This window comes from Eufriesea mexicana, unplaced genomic scaffold (genome assembly GCF_001483705.2).
Source record: "Eufriesea mexicana isolate 0111107269 unplaced genomic scaffold, ASM148370v2 scaffold572, whole genome shotgun sequence".
NCBI lineage: Eukaryota > Metazoa > Arthropoda > Insecta > Hymenoptera > Apidae > Eufriesea > Eufriesea mexicana.
This window is the reverse complement of record NW_016908738.1, coordinates 354,850-374,485: the sequence shown is the minus strand read 5'-3', so window position 1 is coordinate 374,485 and position 19,636 is coordinate 354,850. Positions and strand designations below refer to the sequence as shown.

General features: G+C 48.4%; 1 protein-coding gene across 1 annotated transcript in view; it reads left to right on the top strand.

Moving 5' to 3' along the window:
• Positions 1 to 6,914: 6,914 nt before the first annotated feature.
• LOC108545872 (frequenin-1) overlaps positions 6,915 to 19,636 on the top strand; it is a 36,545-nt gene continuing 23,823 nt past the window's right edge. Inside the window, exon 1 of the mRNA XM_017897684.1 lies at positions 6,915 to 6,978. Within this exon, the coding sequence (XP_017753173.1) occupies positions 6,915 to 6,978 (64 nt within the window). The remainder of the gene's footprint in view (positions 6,979 to 19,636) is intronic.

Below are 19,636 nucleotides of genomic sequence, written 5' to 3'. Positions count from 1 at the left end.
GGCGCGTTCGAACTTGCTTCGATCTCGTCTTCGTGTTTATTTACCGCCGAGCAGTTTCCTCGTCGGCTCGAAGGCGATGGCATCGACGAAGAAAGGGAAGGTAAACGCGTTCTTCGCGCTTCGCGAGACAGTCGAGTGATTCGTAGCCGCGAGGAGGTTAAGGTATAAAGTTATCTCTATCGCTTTAAAGTTTGGACTAATTTTATTGGAAAGTGTAAGCTATAGACCTGCAAGGGGGTGAATACACCGCGAAGAAGACGACAATTACGAGTTCGGAAAACGCGCCGCGTGACTCATCGGCAGCGATGCATAAAGACACGGAGGGAGCCGATTTCGAAGTAAACTATCGAGAACTCGGACGCGTGTGACGAACAGTAACTATTACGATCGAATCGATTCTACGTCGAGAGAGTACGCAATTATTCCTTGTTACTAATGCATCGAAAATGGCGGATAACTGGTACACGTACCTAGAATGCGTATGCTCCCGTGTGTTGTGTCTCGTCGTCGGTCTTAGTTGCCGAGCAACCTTGCCCGTCACAGTGGCGCCCTTTTTTGTCGTTACCTTTTCGATATACCCGCACGACAGAGCGTATACACACCGGAGGAAAGAAAGAAGACCGAAGGGAAAAGGTAAATTTCGACACTCTTGAATCTCCATAGGTAGTTTTCGCGTTAACGCACACCGCCGAGCAATCCCTGTTCTTTTATTCATAGGGTCACCGTGGAACCGATTCTAGGTGCTCGTTTTAAGTCTATCGATCCGAATCAAACACGGTCCGACGATTCGCGTCATTTCTCGGCCACTCGAAGCGACGTCGAGGAGCCGTAATGTCTCCACGGTCGAATTAGTCGATCCACCGAGCACCGAACCATGGCGCGAAACGCAAAGATCGTCCGAAAACGGCTACGATTTCGTGGAAACTCGAAGGGTCGGGAAGGCTGACGCGATATCGACTTTGCTACTTGCGCGTTCGCCGATTCGGACTCTCGATACGTCCGCTGTCACCGCTCTCTTCGATCGATAGCGTCCAAACTTATTCCACGGTCAATAACTGACTATACGCATCTCCGTTTCCGTTTCGAAAAGATACGCGAAGACGAATCGAGCAACGTTACATCGCGTAACGCGCGTGCGTTTCTTTCGTTTCATCGAAGCGTTACCGGATTTCCATAACTCGTCGTTTTCTCCATCCCGATGAAGCGATTCTCGCCGCTTTAACGCGAACAAATTTCTTCTCGTCGCAATCCCGAGACCGAACAACGAAAATCCATCGAACGCTGGAGGCGAAAAATCAATTCGGTCAATAAAACGCGACTTTGGAACGAGCACGCTGCGCGAATAAATCTCTCGCCCGGTGTCGTTGAATACGCTCCATTTTTGTCGCATCTACGTTGCTCGTAAATCAACGACGGGATCAAAAAATCGACTTCGACTCGAACGCAATTTCTAAGTTCGGCATCAATGCCCGAAACGCGTCCGTTGAATGCCTCTGTCCGCATCGGACCCTCCGTTTGGACGGGAACGCGATTGGAAACGCGACGAAACGGCCGGATAGAATGCGGGTCGATGGACAACCCGGCTAATGATAAACAAGGAAGATAGTTCGAAGTTTCATTTCGCTCGCGTTTCATTCGACAACGTGGAATCGGGGGAAACAACGTCGACAGCTGGACGAGTGACGCGGTAAGGAGAACGAACGCACAGACGGGGAGACTACCCCCGTTGGTTCGAGCAAAGGGAAAATAAGCGAGATATAGTGCGTCCCCGATTTATTAAAAGTTGGGAACTCGCGCGAGACGTCGTGACGAGAGTATAAATATTAACGACGGATAAAAATGACGGGGAACCCGGTCGACGACGAAGGACAAATACACCCTTGCTCGTCACTCGTCGCCGTGACGCTGTCTTTAATTTTATCAGAACGATTCGAACGAACGACACGGAAACGTCGAGTCTTCGCGTTTTCTGCGAGGACAACCGGGATATAATTGCTTCTTAGTACCGATTTTTCGTCTTTTTCCTACAGCAACGAGATATATTTCCCGTCTCCGTTGCCCCTATCGATTCGACAGGCGATTTTTACGCTCGGAAAGGCTTGGTAATTTCACCCACGCGCCACATTCGTTTCCACGAAAGCGCGAATACGTACGCTTTATTATTCACTTACGAGAGGGAAGATGGGAGAGACGGGAAGCGAGATAAGCGGTACATTTATTACGCGTGGTAGACGCGACTGCATAAGGGTAAGCTTGACAAAACGTGGACAAATAACGAAAGTAGCGGTGTAACGAGTTACGAACGAGCGATATATTCTTCGAACCGCGGAACAGCATGGGGGAGCAAAGGAGAGAACGCGGTCGCGGAGCAAAGGGTTGGGAAATCGGATAAAGAAACGAAAGAATCGAGCCGTTTAATATCGACAGATTGGGATAAGGAGGACGAAACGCGAGTATCGAGTGGCTTGGATGGGTGGGAGGGTGGATTCGTAAATCTATGGAAGAAATCTGGAGGCGATCGTGTGATAAACAGCGACGGAAAATTCTCGTTGGTGGTGAAAAGTGGAGGCAGATGGGTAAATAGAGAACGCGGAATATAACGCGGAGGATAGAGGGGTGGAAAGACGGAAAGAAAGAAGGAAAGGTGAAAAGAAAGGGGAAATGGAGGGTAGGCAAAGAGGATGACAGATCTCGCGATCTCCGCGGTGGTGGGTATCGCGAATAGAGAAACGAAAGCATAGAGCGAATGTGGTATCTGGGGTAGGAAGAGAGAAGAAGAGAGTAAGAGAGGAGCGAAAGGTGCGGAGGACTGGGAGTGGGAGGACGCGCGAAGGGTTGCGGAGGGGCGACGGAGAATGGGAAAGGGAGCGAGAGGGAAGGAACAGGGAGAGTGGAGAGGAAAGAAAGAGGGAACGATCGAGGATTCTCCGGTTTGAGCGGTGGTTCGCGCTTGCGCGAATCAGTAGCAACGCACTGGCACGTAATGCCATCGGCGAGCCAGTCTGACGCCAGGCACCGCGACGCTATGACGTCACTGGTCCGCGTTTTTCCACCGATCGTTTCACAACAGCGGTGAGAATTCATGAATGAAAACCGCTAACTTCGAAGCCTCCGTCGATCCTCGCGCGTATCCGAGAACTTGCCACCTGCCGAATCGCCAGGGAAATCCGCCTGCTGCTCCAATCTCGAACGATCAACCGAGTCGATCGATCTCTCGATTCCTTCCACGAGACCAGATACGCGAAATGGAACGGACCCAGTGCTGCGACCAGCTAAATCTCCGCAACGCCTCCTCCACCGACTTGCATCCCGGCCGCGAATCTGTCGCGAATCTGCCGTTTCTTCGCCCAGTTTCCACACCGTTTCGTCGCCCTTTCTCTCTGCGTTCCTTTGCGGGAAACGCGCAAAAACCGGCCAGCATCTTCCGGCCACCGATCAAACGTCCGAACGCCGCAGTTTCCACCGTTGTCCCACGCTTCGTTCCTCGCGCTCGTCGACGCGTACGTCGGTACGCGGCCAGTTTTCCGATTATCACTGCGCTCACCCACTGCAGTTTTCGACGGTGCGCGATGAAACTCGATTACGACGGTTCGGTGCGTTCCACGCGAGGTTAAAAACCGTCTAACGGAATGGTTCACTCGATTGATAAGTGTGATATCCTCTTCGTCGCGTCACGCGCGTCGCGTTCTCGCTCTCGTTGCGTAATTCCGTAAACGATAATCACCGATGCGACATCGAGGAGTTTCCAACGCTAGCGTTCCGTTCAAATTCTTCCACGCGTGTCCGTCGCGATCTTCCGTCCCAACGAGTTTCAACGAATTCTCGAAAACGCTGTAAACGTGGACACGGTGAATCGCCTGGTTCTTTTGTTCCTCGATCGTTGTCCAATCACGGATAACGATATTCGATACGCGTGGATTATCGCGAAAGACAGAGTAAGTGATATCGAGGAAATTTTGTATCGCGATTTTCACCGACGTCGGTCGCGTATCGAAACAACGAGTCGAGAGCGCGCAGCTATCGTCGGCTACTTCTGCCAATATCGCCCGACAGAGTGGAATATCCGGTAATTCGATAACGCTCCAGCCTCGCAACAGAATGATCGGTGTGCTCCGATTTCTATTTGTTTTCTTCGAACGCGTTTGTTCTGTTCGACACGAGCTTACCTGTCGGCTCACACGCGACCACTCAACGTCCTTGTTCGACGTTTAGCTTCCTCGACGCGTCTCTAATCGTTTCTCCGCCAAGACGTTTCACCGCTACAGCGTGCAAACCAACGGCAATTCCTCGTCTTCTCTTATTCTGGCATTTCCGGTCCGAGAGGACGATTGCCTAATTCTCGCTAGAATATCCGATCGAAGATATTTTGCTCGCGTTTAAGGGAATTACAGGAATCGCGTTACTGTCCAGCGATGAAATCGCTTCGAACTCGAACTGGAGCGTGTTCCAGCTCGAAACTTGCGCTTTTGTTCGCGCGAGCGACTTTCATCTCGCGATAGTCGAATTTTCGTTTTGTCCTCCTTCGTCGATCGCCCGTTGAAATGGAAAAGTTTATCGTCGATCGTTTAATCGAATAGATAATTGGTGGAACGAGTGGCGCAGATTGGAAGCAGAAGCTTCGGCCTGCCGATCGTGCTACGCGTTGCATCGCGTCGTTCTCGGCATACGAGGTCGATCGTTTAATCGAATAGATAATTGGTGGAACGAGTGGCGCAGATTGGAAGCAGAAGCTTCGGACTGCCGATCGTGCTACGCGTTGCATCGCGTCGTTCTCGGCATACGAGATCTATCTACGGTGAAATCGGAGAGAGCCTGTTTTCGATTAGCCGTGAGAACGATAGAATAGGCAAGGTGCGAGAAGCGAGGGAAAAAAGCGCATTCCGCGGGTTCATCGCGACGAGTCGAGGCCAAGGGTACCCAGACTAGCCAGGCCTCGACTGGCTGCAGGTGCAAGTGGCGGCCGAGGTAAATAATTCAAGTCGACTCGACTATACTTTATACGTGCTCGCGAAACGCGATAAGCGTGCCAACAATCTCTCGCTCGCTTCCGAAAACGTTTCCTCGCGGTTATAGCGGCGCGGTGGCGCCCAATTGCCACGATACGGCGAAACACGCCGCTGCCATTGTGTCGAGCGCGAAATGGTCTCGCATTAACGCTTCATTTCCATACGAATTTCAGAGTAGACGCGTATACGCGACAGCGAAGGAACGATAGGCGGTAACGCTTCGTCGAACCGTTAGTCTTCCCGTTCGAACGTTCAACGACAGATCCACTATTCGAAATAGAACGGTCGTTAGTCGGACCATGCGAATTATCCGTGGATTATGACTTACGCAACGTCGCAGTCTGTTATCCTTCGGGGAAGCGTTCCTGAATAATGCATCGAATAACGAAGCAATTATTCTCGGGAAGATTAACGTAATGGAGGAAAGGCAGTGCTAGAACAACGAAATAGGAATAGTCGTGTATCACGTTAATTACCTTCATCGACGAGACGAGTTTCCCCCTTCGAAACTTCCAAATTTTCATTTATTTTCCCTCCGTCGAGTTCGTTTTCCAACAACGTTTTCCGACAAAGAGAAACGAGGATATTTTTCGATGAAATTCCGATATTACGTCAAACGAAACGAATCGACCGCTGATCGCGTTTATGTCGGAAGCAATCGCCTTCCGGTTTAATCCTTCCGATCGGAGGCTATCGCTTTCCTAGACTGCGCGCAACATTTATCAACCACGAATTTTTTTCTTTCGCCATCCTTCCACCCTTCTACGTTCAGACCCTGAACGAGTCGACCGTTTGACTTTCCGGATTTACTTTCTATTTTCGCTGGCAGAGAGATTTCGGCGACGCGTGAAACAAAGTTCTCCTCGGTATCGTTCATCGGAGCGATTTATAAATCGTCTTCTTTCCTTCCTACTCTCGTACATCGCGTATCCGCGCAGCTGCGAATCCTCCAATTTACCATCTTACCGATTAACCGTGGAAATTCGGCTAACGAGTTTGCAACGACGTTCGCAGTTTCCGCACGGCGAGAAGTAAATTCGCCAAGGCTTGGCCGAAACGTTCCGACCGGACTAATTTATCCGAACGTTCGGGAAAGCCGGGACACGCTTTCTTCGCTCTTGGTCGTTATCCCCGGCAAAAGCTTCGTTCCAATTCGGCGGAGGAAAGACTCGGAAAATAAGGTTGCGAGATAGGAATAAAGATAGCTGGTCTCGTGTCTGGTGCAAAGGGGGAGTTTCGAAGGACGAGCGCAGGGTGGTCGGTTGTTGGATCGCGATTCGCGGTTCGCGGTTCGCGGTTCGCTTCGAAGTGGCGGAAGAAAGGCGAATCGAAGGACGTCGCATCGAACCGCTCAGACTACGACGGTACGAAACCAACTTTTCCAGACGCCTATCGGGGATGGAGTGACGCGCGAGTTCTTTCTACGAAGCGGTACAAAGCAGGCGAATTCGGGGCAAAGAGGCTTTCAAAGCGAGACGGAGTTTCGTCCTCGGTGTACACGTTGCGAACAAATTTAATCAATTACCGGTACCATTTTCAAAGGTTCCGTCGCGCGTCACGACACGGTCGCGAAGCGAGAAAACTTGGCGACGGAAACCCGAAGGAAAGCTGGATATAACCTCGAGATAAAGTCGAGCAACCGTTTCCCCGCGGGACTCGGTTCGTTCTGCCGGTCCAACAGGGGAAAGTAGAGTGGCATTCGTGCTTTTTTCCCGCGTTGTTCCACGTACGTTCGAGCCGTTTCGAGAGGAAAGAGTTCGGTGGTTGATCGGTCGGTAGCTGACTCGCGAAACATGCGAAGCGAACGGTGAGACTGTTGCAAGCCTGAAGAAACTGAACGATCAGAGAGGAGCGCTATAGCGGGGAAAAGGTCGATCGTAGCGGAGAAAGAGGATTCTCTCGAGAAACATGGGCAAGAAGAATAGCAAGTTGAAACAGGATACCATCGATCGACTCACCAGTGACACATATTGTGAGTATCACTGCTAGTTTTTCATTGGAAACGCAGCCTGTAATCGCAGACAGTCGTCTCGGCGACGTCGCTTTTACCCTCCTGGCCAACTACGCGCGCGTTACGCGTACCCCGCGTGGCCCGAAACGCGTTAGAACGGCACGTCCTTTAAACGGCACGTTTATCGTCGTTCCGATCTTCGCGAGAAACGAAGATAAAAGACGAGGATGAGAAAACGATTTTGTTGGAGCAATCGATAATCGCGTGTCGACGACTAAACATGGCCGGAACCGCGTAATTTACCGCGTTATCTGTACGGATTCCGTGTAGCGTAGTTTTAACACGACCTTGGTAAGTTACGGCGTGGAATTCGATACCCTCGAGTTGGCGGCGGAGGTCGCGAGAAGAGTGCGTGTGACGGAAACGATCGGAACTCGGAACGATTGCTTGCTCGTTAACGAAAGGACGTCGCCGTTCGTCGGCCGGAACGGGTAACGCGAAACACGCACTCACGACCATTTTGCCACGTCGTTAGAGCGAACCCTCGTTATCGCGATTTTCATCGATTTTCGGCAAGTAACTTGGTTCTCTCGGGCGCGCACGATATCCTACAGTGGCTCGTTAACGCGCTAAGTATATCGCGGCGAGTATATCGCGGCAAGAAACTAGCCGGGTATGCTAATTCGCTGAAAAATCAACACATTTTCGCCGAGATATTCTCTCCGCGTCTCCCCAACGTACATGTACATAAACGCGTTACGTTCCAGGAGAACTGACCATTCCGACAAAATATTCTTCCGCCTGACCTGTTCGTATTATCGCCCGGAGAATTACGAATACTTTCCGGTCTAGATACTTTCCAGCGAGCCGTCTCGAAATTTGCCAGCCAATAACGACTCTGCGTTCAACCGGAATCCTTTCACGGTCTTTTGTCTATCGCCGTTGTTCGAATTTCCCCGAAAATTCCGGAAAACTGCGAACCAGAGGATGAGAGGATCGAGTAAACGCGAGAAAGAAGGCGGTTAACGATTAAAAATCGTCGTTTCCGTTCGATCAAAGTCTCGTTTCATCCGCGGGACGTTTTCGAGTAGAGAACGGGATCGCGTGGAGAGACCTCGAGTGGATCATTAAGGAACCGTAATAAAACGGTCGACCAAAGGACAGGGCTCGATCCTCGCGACGAACTTCCGATCAGCGACATTAGAATAGCTATGCAAATTACCGTAGCGATTCAAGGACGAGCCTTTAATAAAGAAAATCCTTGGTCGAAATTTCACCAGCCGCCTCGTTGGAATTACGAGTGGAATACTAGAATGGCTTTGCTCGAGCTTTCGTGGCGCGTTAAATTTAATCCGAGATTACGGACGATCCCGATCGAGGGAATCGTATTTGGAAAGGATGGATCGACGCGATGCACCGTGCACCAAGCACCAGGCTTTAAATACGTTCGTCGCGACAACGAGGTTTCGAGATCGCTCTTCAAAAATGCATGCATACATCGATCCTTCGGCGAGATTAAAAGTTTCCCCGGTGTTTTCCAACTCGAGCTTATCTTGCCCGGCAGCTAAATATTTCACTCGGTTACCGATTACTCGGTTATCGATCTCGAGGACGGAGAGACGCGTGTAAAATCGCGACGAGACAGGTATTCGGTCATCGATAAGGGGTAGCTGAGAGACTTTCGCGATATAGGTTCCCTTAAATAAGTTAGTCGGCCTCTGGAATTGAAAAAGAGGAGCGTAGAGGAGAGGAGAGGAGGGGCGTTGCGTCGAGATGCACGCGTGCACCGGGACGTTTGCGAGCAAACAACGCTGCCCTGGAGCCTTCTTATTGCGCCAGACAATGTCTTTTGTTAAACTCGCTCGTAATGGCTACGCCGCGATCTTCTTCTCTCTTCTAGAGCTTTTTCTAAAAATGTCAACCACGCCGTAAGCAATCCGTAGTTTAGCGGACGTGACACGGTGATTCGGGAAAACGACGAATTCCCGTAAAATTTGACCCAATCGGAGCGTAACGCGAATCTGGCAAACTTTTTCAAAGACGCGGTACTATTAACGGCGCCGTTGCAAAAATCGATATGGTTGGCCCAGAAAATTGTCGCGACTAAAAGTCGTCTTCTTTCCTTGCAGCGATATTAGAAATATCTATCGTACGTCGACGTATCGCGCAAACGAAGCGCTGATCGGGATAGAACGATCTTTCGTCGAATCGCTCGAAAGCTCGGGAAAGTACCACGGTAACGTCGCTAAGTTATTCCCTGTACGTGAAAACGTATGGAAATCGAAGGAGTTGGCACGCGAGAGGAATAGAAAAGGAAGGAAGGGATGGACAGAGGCGTTCCGATTTAAGAGCAATCCTCGACCCACGTCGAAGAGGAAAAGAAAGGAGAAACGTATAGGATCGCTCGGTACCGATTTTTCTGGCTTGCGCGTCGTGTCGCGTGATTAATACCGTAATATCGCCGATGGTTTATTAGTTTGTTCGATATAGGTATTATCGATAGTTATCACAGGATATCTCTTCTCTCGTTTACGCAGCCGATTACATGAACCGATTTACGATAGTTGCAGTGGCGAAATTATCCTCTGCTCTTAACGCGAATGATACCAACGTTGTTTCTCGTGACCTTATTACCGTTAAGAATACCATCTCCGTATCGGCCTTTCGGAATCTTCGATCCTTGAAAAATTTGCATAAAACCTAGTTCCTTTAACTAGAAGCTTCGGTGCCTTGCTATCGTTAAGACGTCGGCCGAGATCGCGTTCCGACCGCTGCTCTTTAACCGACTAGATGGAAACGAATGATCCCCTTTTCCGAAGCTCGTTGTTCCAACGCACCACGCGAGTCACGATTGCTCCAAGCTCGAAAGGCGAAAAAATCGACTCGAACCGTGGTAACCTTCCCACGCGATATCCGCAGTGATTTTAAAGCGAACGTCCGTTCCGCGAATAATTCTCACTCTCTGCGAAGCAAAATATAGAAATTAAAACGCTTAAAGGGGAATTTAATCGCGATTCGTCCGGCGATGCTTTATTTGCGATAATTCAACGATAACGAGGTAATTTCGAACGAAAACGAAAGTCCAATACATACATTCTCTCCCACGAAATCGACCAATTTCTGCGTTTTATCCAGCGGAATTCCTTTGTGGCGATCTCGTCGCGTTGAATTTCATTGATCGTTTTTTTTCCGCGAGCTCGTGTCACGCCGCGCGAGATATTTCTCGTTAAAGATACTGTATTCGAACGGGACAGAGGAGATAAACGAGATAAACGAGATAAGCGCGATTGATCGCGTAGCGATAATAGATGAAAGGAAACTTAAACCAAACGAATCAAACATGCAGATTCGACCCTCGAGAATTCGCTTCAAACGAGACGCTTCTCTTTCACGGTTCGTGGTCGTTAGTATTATTAATCAATTATCGTTCTTTCCATTCGCCTGCACGGGTATAAAAAGAATCGCGCGCGTGACGACGGGAGAATCGATTCCATCAGCTTTTCGCGCTTCGACCACCGCACCCACGCTTCTCCCTCGTGACCACCCTTTCGTCCAACTTCCCATTCCGATCCCATCTTCTCGCGTCCTCGCGTTACGTTTCCATTCCTCGAGTCCTCCTCGAAAGCGGATAAGCCGCGTTATCGAGAAGACCGTGCCTCGGCAACGGGTTTTCCGCATCGAACCGCGCGATCCGACGCTTAAACGCTGCGTCGCGACGTTTCCCGACGAATCGTCGAGATCCCGCGGGCCACGTTTAAGCGATTCCAGAGACAACGGCCAGACACTGCTGCATAGTCCGTGTACAAAGGGTATCGTTGCCTTTGCTTTTTCTACGTCGCCAGCGACCGCTTGGCAAAGCCGACGGAAACTATTTTTCTCTATTATCTCGGTCTGCGATTTTCTCCGCGCGTAAATTTCGACGAATAATATAGATCGCATAGGTCCAAATGACCCCATACGCGTTAACGCTTTACGCGATTCCGAGCCGGTGACCCAAAGTTTACGCCCGCTTAAAGAAAGCGAGCCACGTCGATCGTCACGAATTGCACGAATTTCCAAAACACGATTGGAATATCGCGAGCCTCGACGAATCACGCTGCAAGGTTACCGGCGAATTTCCGAAAGTTTCGAAATCGGCTGGGTCGTTAGCGTTCGCTTTATTCCCCGCAAGCTCGCGAGCTTCAACGTTTTCGGAATTTCCGAGAGTTCCGCGTTGCGGCGAATTTCGGCGTGGTCTGCACTTTAAAAACATTTCCGCTCTATTTCCTGCAACCGGAGCAAGCGAAATCTCGAAATTCAAAGGGATTACCGGGCTAGCGCGGCAATCGCGTTCCCCCATTTCACGGGTGCCCTATTAAACGCGAACCCCGACACGCGGAAGCGTTCAACGCGAATCGTCGTACCGAGGAAAGACGCTTCTCTCTTCGCCTCGTCTCCCAGAGAACGTCCTCTCCAAGTTGGCCCGCTCCGTTTCGAGAATCGACGTCGCGAAATCGCGTGGATCGATTCCGCAGAGCTTTCCGTGCAACACGGAAGTAGCGATCCCCGTGTTTCGAGAACGCGACGGCACGCAACGCGTTCGATAGTCGTCGCGATTTCAACTTTTCCGTCGCGAATTCGCTCGTATCTAACCTAACCGAATCGTTAGTTTCCCGACCCGAATTTCCGCGAGTCACGATACCGTGATATCGTTAGTTCCGGTAAGAACGGTTTGGAAAATCGCGATGCTTTCAGCAACGCGTTCGGTTTACCTCCGACGTATTTTCGACGTCACCGTCGCGCGAGCGATCTTCCTCGATGCCACAGGGATGGCACAACGATGGCACAACGATGGCACAGGTACGTATAGGTAAATTATCGATGGGACCGACGCGGTATGGAGGACTAAAAGGTAACGGCCGCTTCGTCGTTCGAGACAACCTAGCGAAGTTTCCTTCGACGCTGCGATCGTAGGGGAGTGACCCGGAAATTCAACGACGTCCCCGACCTCCTCGCTTCGGTCTATGTATATCGATTCGGGGGAAGATGGCAATTATCCGAGAGAAAATGAAATATCCGTCGCGCGCCAAGTAACGAGAAGGAGCGCGTCCCACTCGCAAATAGGCGAACGAAACGAACCAGCGAAACATGTCCGGGATATTCGCATCGTCCGAACGGCCTGCTCTATTAATCGTCCCTCGATCCGGTTAATGGGCTTTAATTGACTCGAGCAATCTGGTTTGCGACATTTTCGATCATCGATCTCCCACTCTCTCTCTCTCTCTCTCTCTATCCCTTTTCAACGCGATAACGATCTTTCGATTCGACCAAGCAACCCGGGCTCGCTTTAATTTCCCTTCCACCTTCCGCTTTCCTGCCCCGTGAATCCGGGAGACGCTGAAATATCGAACAAATAAATTCGACCGGAATGGTAAATTTCGTACGGTCCTCCTCTCCACCGGAAAACAGTCCTGCCGTTTACGAGATTTACGGAGATATTGTTTACGGAGTACGGTCCCCTCGGTATCGTATTTTCGACTCGAGACCGTGCTCGCGGTGGGAAGATAACGGGGCTAAGAACGGACTCGTAGAACGAAAGGTCTAGCTCGCGTTCCATCGAGAAATAGTCTCGAGTGGTAGGATTCGTCGTTTACGGGGATTGCTGCGCAAATCTTCGGCAAACGCCCGAAAAAGTAGCGACGCGTAAATTCGGTTCCGGTCGGACAAAGATCACGGTGTCACGTGTGAACGAACGCATCCGGTTTCTCGTTGAAGCGCAACCACGGAAACCTCGGAGCAAGCTTCTCCCTGTCTCGTGGGCCGTGACGCGATTACCGACATGGAAATTACCGCCAAGGAATGCTAATTCTCGCTTACCAAAAGTTTACCCTTTCAACCGGATCCAACGCTCCACGCGTTTACCTTTAAGGCCTTCGCGAAACTCGAAGCCAATCGAGTTATCCTTTACTCGATTGCTTCATCCTTGTCCATATACTTGACTCGAGCTCCGTTTAATCGCGGTGAATCATCGAAAATTCGCTTAAATCATCGTCACCGCGACGGACAGTGGGGAATTTCGCCGAAAAGCTTGCTAAAATACGAGCACGTGTTTTGTGTATTAATTCGTTAAGTCAATATTTCTATTAAAAGACATAATTAGCGTTTAATGCGAGAGAGTCTAAAATCGAATACAGCATCCTATTCTCATCGAGAATATCGGATCACCAGTCGGGAATGAAATAAATTTTCACGTGCAAACTTTGATTTCACGTGTGAGGACTATACATGTAGAATTGTTTACTCTGCAATTGTATTTTTCGAATGAATTGCAGATTGCGTTACAACCGTGAAAAAATAATCGCTTTTTGGAAGCTCTTTCGGTGAGGAGAAATTGATTTTATGGAATATATATAATATGAATGATGCTTTCATACGGTAAAGATGAAAGCGAAATTTACAACTACCTTGATCTATCTTAATTTACATAATAACGTATGCGTAGCTCTTAGCTTGGCACCGTTTTGCAAAAAAAATTATTTTTATTATAAAATTATTTTTTGAAAAACGATACCAATTACCAGGTCTCACCACGTGGAGGTGGCTACGCATCGAGACCCGCACACGCGCCCTAATGGCGCAACCTACTGGTGCTATCCATATCAAAGATACCCTAGTCTAACTTGGAGCGAAAAAAGTTAAAGCGACTCTAGCGAATTAAAAGCTGAAAAAAGAAAAAATAATTAATAACTGAAAAGAAAAGAATTAATACCTGAAAACAAAAAGAAAATAGTTAGTAAATTGTTTAATGGGGTGGGGTGAGGTTGAGGTAGCCATCCCCAACCTCACTTCGGACTCCCACCCGTCGCGCACTATGAAAATTTATATATTACACTTCCGAAATCGAACCGACAAATGAATTACTCTGCGTCGCGTCGCCCTTTATATAGCCTCCGATCGGTCGAGCCCCCCACCCCGATCGGAAATTTTCGAACTTTGCCAATTTTATTAATTATTATTTTCCCGCTCTAATAGCTAATAATTTAATAATTTTTTTATTGTTATTATATGAAAAAGTTGCGTTGCAAACAATTTGTTAATAATAATATTAATTTGTTATTAACAATGAGTGGTAGAATTTGTAAATATTTTTGCAGGTTGTAAGTACATTTTTACACAAGTACGTCATTATTTCAAGTAATAGCCAATAATTTATTAATTTTTTTACTTTTATTTTTATTGTTTTTTTTATACTTTTATTTGTTATTAACGGTAAATATAATAATTTATGGACTTTTTATAAATTATATCTATATTTATGCATTCAGAATATAAATTTCCGTGATGTGTTTATTTTTAGTTCTCCTACTACATTTTGAACATGAGAGTATGTACGTGACAAAATGATATGGCCATTCAGTGGTTATCGATTAAGGATCGTCACAGTAGAAAGAAATTATACGTATTATTCAGTGAAAAATAAACAATTAAAAATGTTACATTGGTCAGAAATTTGGTAACTTTTACATTTTCGAGCTCGTAGAGTGTTCGTAAACGGATTTAGAATTTTAAAAGATTAATTAAAATATGTTATTATCGTTGGAATAAACGTCCTTTTGATATTAATGATAATAAAAATTTAATATTTCTTAAATATTTATTTAATATTTCTCGGGGATGTCTGTTCAAATAATTTGAAAATTTTACCGAAAGAAATTATGATAAATAATATTAAATTAAAACTGAGAATTCAGATGACCTCTATCTCAGTAATTGATTATTATATTTCAAACTTTCGTGGCACGTCTGGTGCGTTAAAATGTACATAACAAACGTGGCATAACAGCAAATCGATGTTTTACACTTGAAAAATTGAATTTTAGCCAGTCTTTTGGGACAAGTCCACGGTGTGACAGATACATCGCGTTGTTCCATGGCGAAAATTTACGTAATCCTCTCAACGATACATCTTTGGCTAGCAAGTCATTAGCGAGAGCAGCACTCGTAGACGATTCGTAAATAAAAATGTAAAGTACGAGTCGTATTTTCGAGTTGAAAATGCTAGATGCGCGACAATGGGAGGAAAAGAAAGTAAAGGAGACTTTCTCGTTAAAAAATAGTAACGTTGGTTAGGAGAAGATGGCTGTCGAAACCTTTTAAGGCACGGAAAGCCCGGTCGAGATTTTTGTCGTTGTTTCTACGAAAAATCTTGGTTTTTTGTTTTGTTCGGAACATGAGGCTTTGCTTTCTCCTCGAGCCCCGAGACGCGAGATTCGCGTTCAAAGGCGATACGGGTTTTCCAAACGTAACGGCACGTAATGGTTCGCGAAACGCGAAAAAGTTTTCGCGGCAACGACGACGACGACGACGACGACGACGACGAATTCTCGTCCGTTGTCTAATCGATCGATTGCGAGGCTGTAAAAATGTTGGAACGTTTTTCGTAATCGAGTCACGAGACAGTCGCAGGAAAGATGTTGGCACGTTCTCGCGCATCGAAGTCTGCAAAATCGGAATTCGTCGGGGAGTTTGAAAAGCGCGAGGATGCTGTATACGCGTTCTTAGCTGTAATTCGATGGAAAACGAGCTAACTTGACATAACGTGACGCAGCTGATCGTTATAACAGTTCTAAATTGAAACATCGAGTGGCAATACCGAGTGACGCGTGAACGCCTGTTCCTCGCGTTCACGCGTAAACTTTAACGACTTTCCGGTAAAGGTTTCCTTCGCTCTCTGGTAAGTAAAATAAAGAGATAAAAAGGATTTAGCGCGAAGAAGCGATGGAAGCTCGGTGGTTGCGTAAATCACGTCGGCCTTCGGAATCGCATTCGATCAAGAGCAGGAAGTCGTGGCGCGTTTCGTGACTAGGTTCCCGCGGTCTTCCGGTAGCGTGCAGCCGTGCCCTTGTAATCGTAATTGGACTGGCGAGGAACGAGGGTGAGAACAGGGAATAGGAGTGGAGAGTCGTCTTAAACGCGTGTACGGCTGCGAATCGGCGATACACCGAAACAAGTAGATCCGGGATTAAACCAGTCGCTGGCTGATCCACGCGACGCGATGAGACGCGACGCGTCGATCGGTTCGTTTCGTTACCGATATACCTTCTCTATTCCGATGTAGCATGGGAATAACGCGCGTCGAACGGAGAGAAATTTCGCGTCGCATCGAATCTGCTGGCGCTCGATCGTATCCATTTTCACATGTGCAACGAACCGTGGAAAACGGAGATAATTTAATTATCAACGATACATCGACGCTATCAATGAAACCGTAGGCCCCTATTTACCGATACGACGCGTTACCTAGCAGTAATCGCTGGCAGTAACTACTGGCTCTGACCGCGGTTGATAAACGACCGTGTACCGTTAATATCGCTTTGTCGAAAATGTTATACCTGGAATAATTAACCTTACGGCATAGTCGGTTAGCTCGAGCAGCTGGTCCTTTCGAGAGCACGGACTTTTTCCGCCGAACGGTATTGTTCCGCGCGCAAATATCGTCTTCGCGTTGAAGTAGCTCGCGCGGTTGAAAGCTGTCTCCCAACTTCCACTTTAGACTTGCTCCACTCGAGACGGAGGAAATTTTCAGAGCATCTCGTCCGAGCCACGCTCTACTCGCTCGGACCTTGATAATCGTCCACGAAATTGCGGTCAAAGTCGTAATTGCTCGTGGAAACGACGTCGTTTCGCTGGCATCTTCAAAGAAGTCGCGTTGGAAGATTTGACCCGAACGTCCGAACAAAGCTAATCCGTTTTACGCATCGATCCGTGTTACCGTTTCATTTAGGAATAACCCTGCGTCATTCCGAATCGAGTCCCCAGCTGGTACATATCGTTGTGTAAATTTAACACCGTTACCAATCGAATATATATCTCGGGAAATCGATATTTTGATAATAATAAAACGAGCGTAACGGGCGGTACGTGTTCGCTTACATTTCGCTCTTCGTACGAACACCGTCCATCTTGTCGCGTATTCGTTCCAGTCGTGAGAACCCGTTCGAAAATTAATCTACGACCATACGTTATCGCGAATGCGACGTCCATGGGACAACGATCTCGATGAAATCGTAGGCGGTGAAATTTTCCAAGTTCCCTACGATTTACGTTTAGCTAACGGGAAACGAGCGAAATTTCGTCGGGGCGTGGGACGAAACCATGACGATGGCATCCTACCGAATAAAGGTAAAACTCGACGGGATCGACGAAACGATGTGAAATTTCGACTAGTTTCTAAACGAGGAAAAGAAGTCGAAACGAACATGACGGCCGGATGGTCTCGGTCGCACAGGTCGTTTCGCGTAACGCGATTCGCGTTTATTAACGTAGCCGTGCGCCATTTCAATTGCATTTCCCAACATTCCCGTACGTGTTCGGCCGGGCGCGACTAACTTTTGCCGACTGTAACCATATTTTCCCGAGCGTACAGCTGTCTCGGATTCCTCGCTGCTGCGTTCGAAACAACGCCGCTAAATTGTCCGTAGTCGTTAAAATGCACTTGGCGAAATACGGTACCGTGAACCTTTAAATCTTCCCCGCGAAATTCACCTCGTCTGTCGAGCATCGAGCTACTCGTCGCTCCTGCGTCGCATTTTTTCGCCTCCACGATAAATACGCGTTTCGATCGACGTCCCTTATCGCGAGATCGCGCGACGCGTCTCGCGATGAGGAATACGTAGCAGCATCGCGTCTGGTTCGCACGGTTTGCGCCATTACGTATTCCCCTCGAGGAATTTACCGCATTTCCCCTTCGTCCGGTGCACCACGTCTTTCCTACTCTCTATTCTTCTCCTCGCGCGAATTGTCGATTCTTTCGAAGCCAAAACCCCTTTCGATCGATCTCTAGCTGCGCGACCACCGGCAACTTTTCATTCCTCTTCTCGGCTCGATAAGCGATAAACATTTCGCGCGATGACTCTTTTAGCACCGCCTTATATTTCGAGAAACTGCTTGCACCGCACACGGTCAGGCGAGTCGATTGTTTTCTCACATTTCCGACGTTCCAAAGTCTTCCGTACGAGAATCCGGTGAGATTTTCGGGATAAACGAGATCGCGTTTCTCGGAGAAAGAAAAATCCAAGAACATTTCATCCGACTCGTTTGGACAGTTGGGACAAAAGTTGCAGCGAGTTGGTGCCGTTAACGCTTCCCGAAGCGAGATCTTGCAAACTTTTCCCGTTTCAATGACGACGCAAAGCCAAGCTTTTCGCCGCTTTCAGCGCTACCGATAAAATTTTCGGAAGTTACTTTAATTAACGAGCAGCGAGCCAATTCGCCCGTGCGAATGCCTGGAAAGCGTTGGGAAACATTCCGAACGCTTCAACCGCGCGCGATCATCGATTCGAATAGATTTTATCGAAATTTTTCTTCGCTCTTTACCTTTATTGCCCCTATCCGTAGTTCGCGGTGAGAAGAATTTTCGAAAAATTTCGACGGCGTCCCTGGAGATTTATCGTTCGATCGATTACGCGGATCGAGGATGCCGGTTACCTTCTGCAAATTATTCGGCGTCGCTCTCGAAGGAAAGAGGACGGTGTTATCGCGACGCGGAGATTTTCAGCGGCAATATCGGTGAATATCCGAAACGATCCTCTTCACCTTTCCTGGCTTTCCAGGCAACCCCTTACCAGCGATCTTCTTCCTCTTCGAGCCTCGAACGAGGTTCGTCGAGTCGGGGATTAGAGAAGAGCCGGTGCTTCCAGTGGCACGGCCTTTGCTTCGCGAAACGAGAGATTTCCAGCTTTATTACTGGAACGAAAGACGAGATACCGTAGTCGACGGCATCGACGGCCACGAATCCGGAGGAAACACCGGCAAATGTAAATAACGAAACAAACGGGACGCGGTGTACGCGGCGTAAAATGGAGTGCTCGTTTTAAAGAGATAGCTCGTTCCTTTGTCACCCTTGCTTCGTTAATTCGACCGCGACGATAGCCGTCGTTAAACGAGTAAACGTTCGATTAATCGAGACGTCCCGAGCGATCCGAAATGCGGTAAACGTTTGAAAGTTATCTCGCTGGAACGGAAAAGAAAGTCGAGCGATCGGTGGATCGTTGTGGAAAGTTCTCGGTAGTCAGGACGGAAAAACGAAGGAAAGGAGAGGGTAGGCAAGTTTGGAAGGAAATTGGAGGAAAGTTAAGGGAGCGTGAGCCGTTCGACTCGGGTGGTCCGAGTGGAGGATATATCGATTAAAGCGAGCGAGGCAAAGACGAGCGAAGAAAAATCGGCGCGTAATCCGGCTAAACGAAGGGAAAGGTAAAAAGCGAACGCGGCGCTACACTCGCGATGATCGGAGAGAGGGGGGCGGGGAAGAAAATGAGGCGTCGGAGAGGCGAAGGAAAAATGAAAATGAAAAGATGGTTGGGTGTGGAAGAGAGCGAGTAAGAGGGCGTGGGAAAGAGGAGGAAATGGACGAGGAGGTTCTAATTAAGGCTTCTTGGCCTCGAACCAATTACGAGGCCAGAAAGGTTCACCGTGAGATATACGCGTGGTATCGGTTTGGATCGGGACCGGAAGCACCGGACCTGCGGTTAACGCGAAACTTTCTTCCACCGTGGCGAAAATCGCTCGTAAAACGGCCGAGATCGCTAATTAGCAATTAGACGCGGCGCTGTTCTCGCGACCGTGCCTTTTTTAATCCACGCTTCGTCCGCGAAATGGAATTCATCGGGGACTCTGTCGAGTCGACGTAAACCCCCCGAAC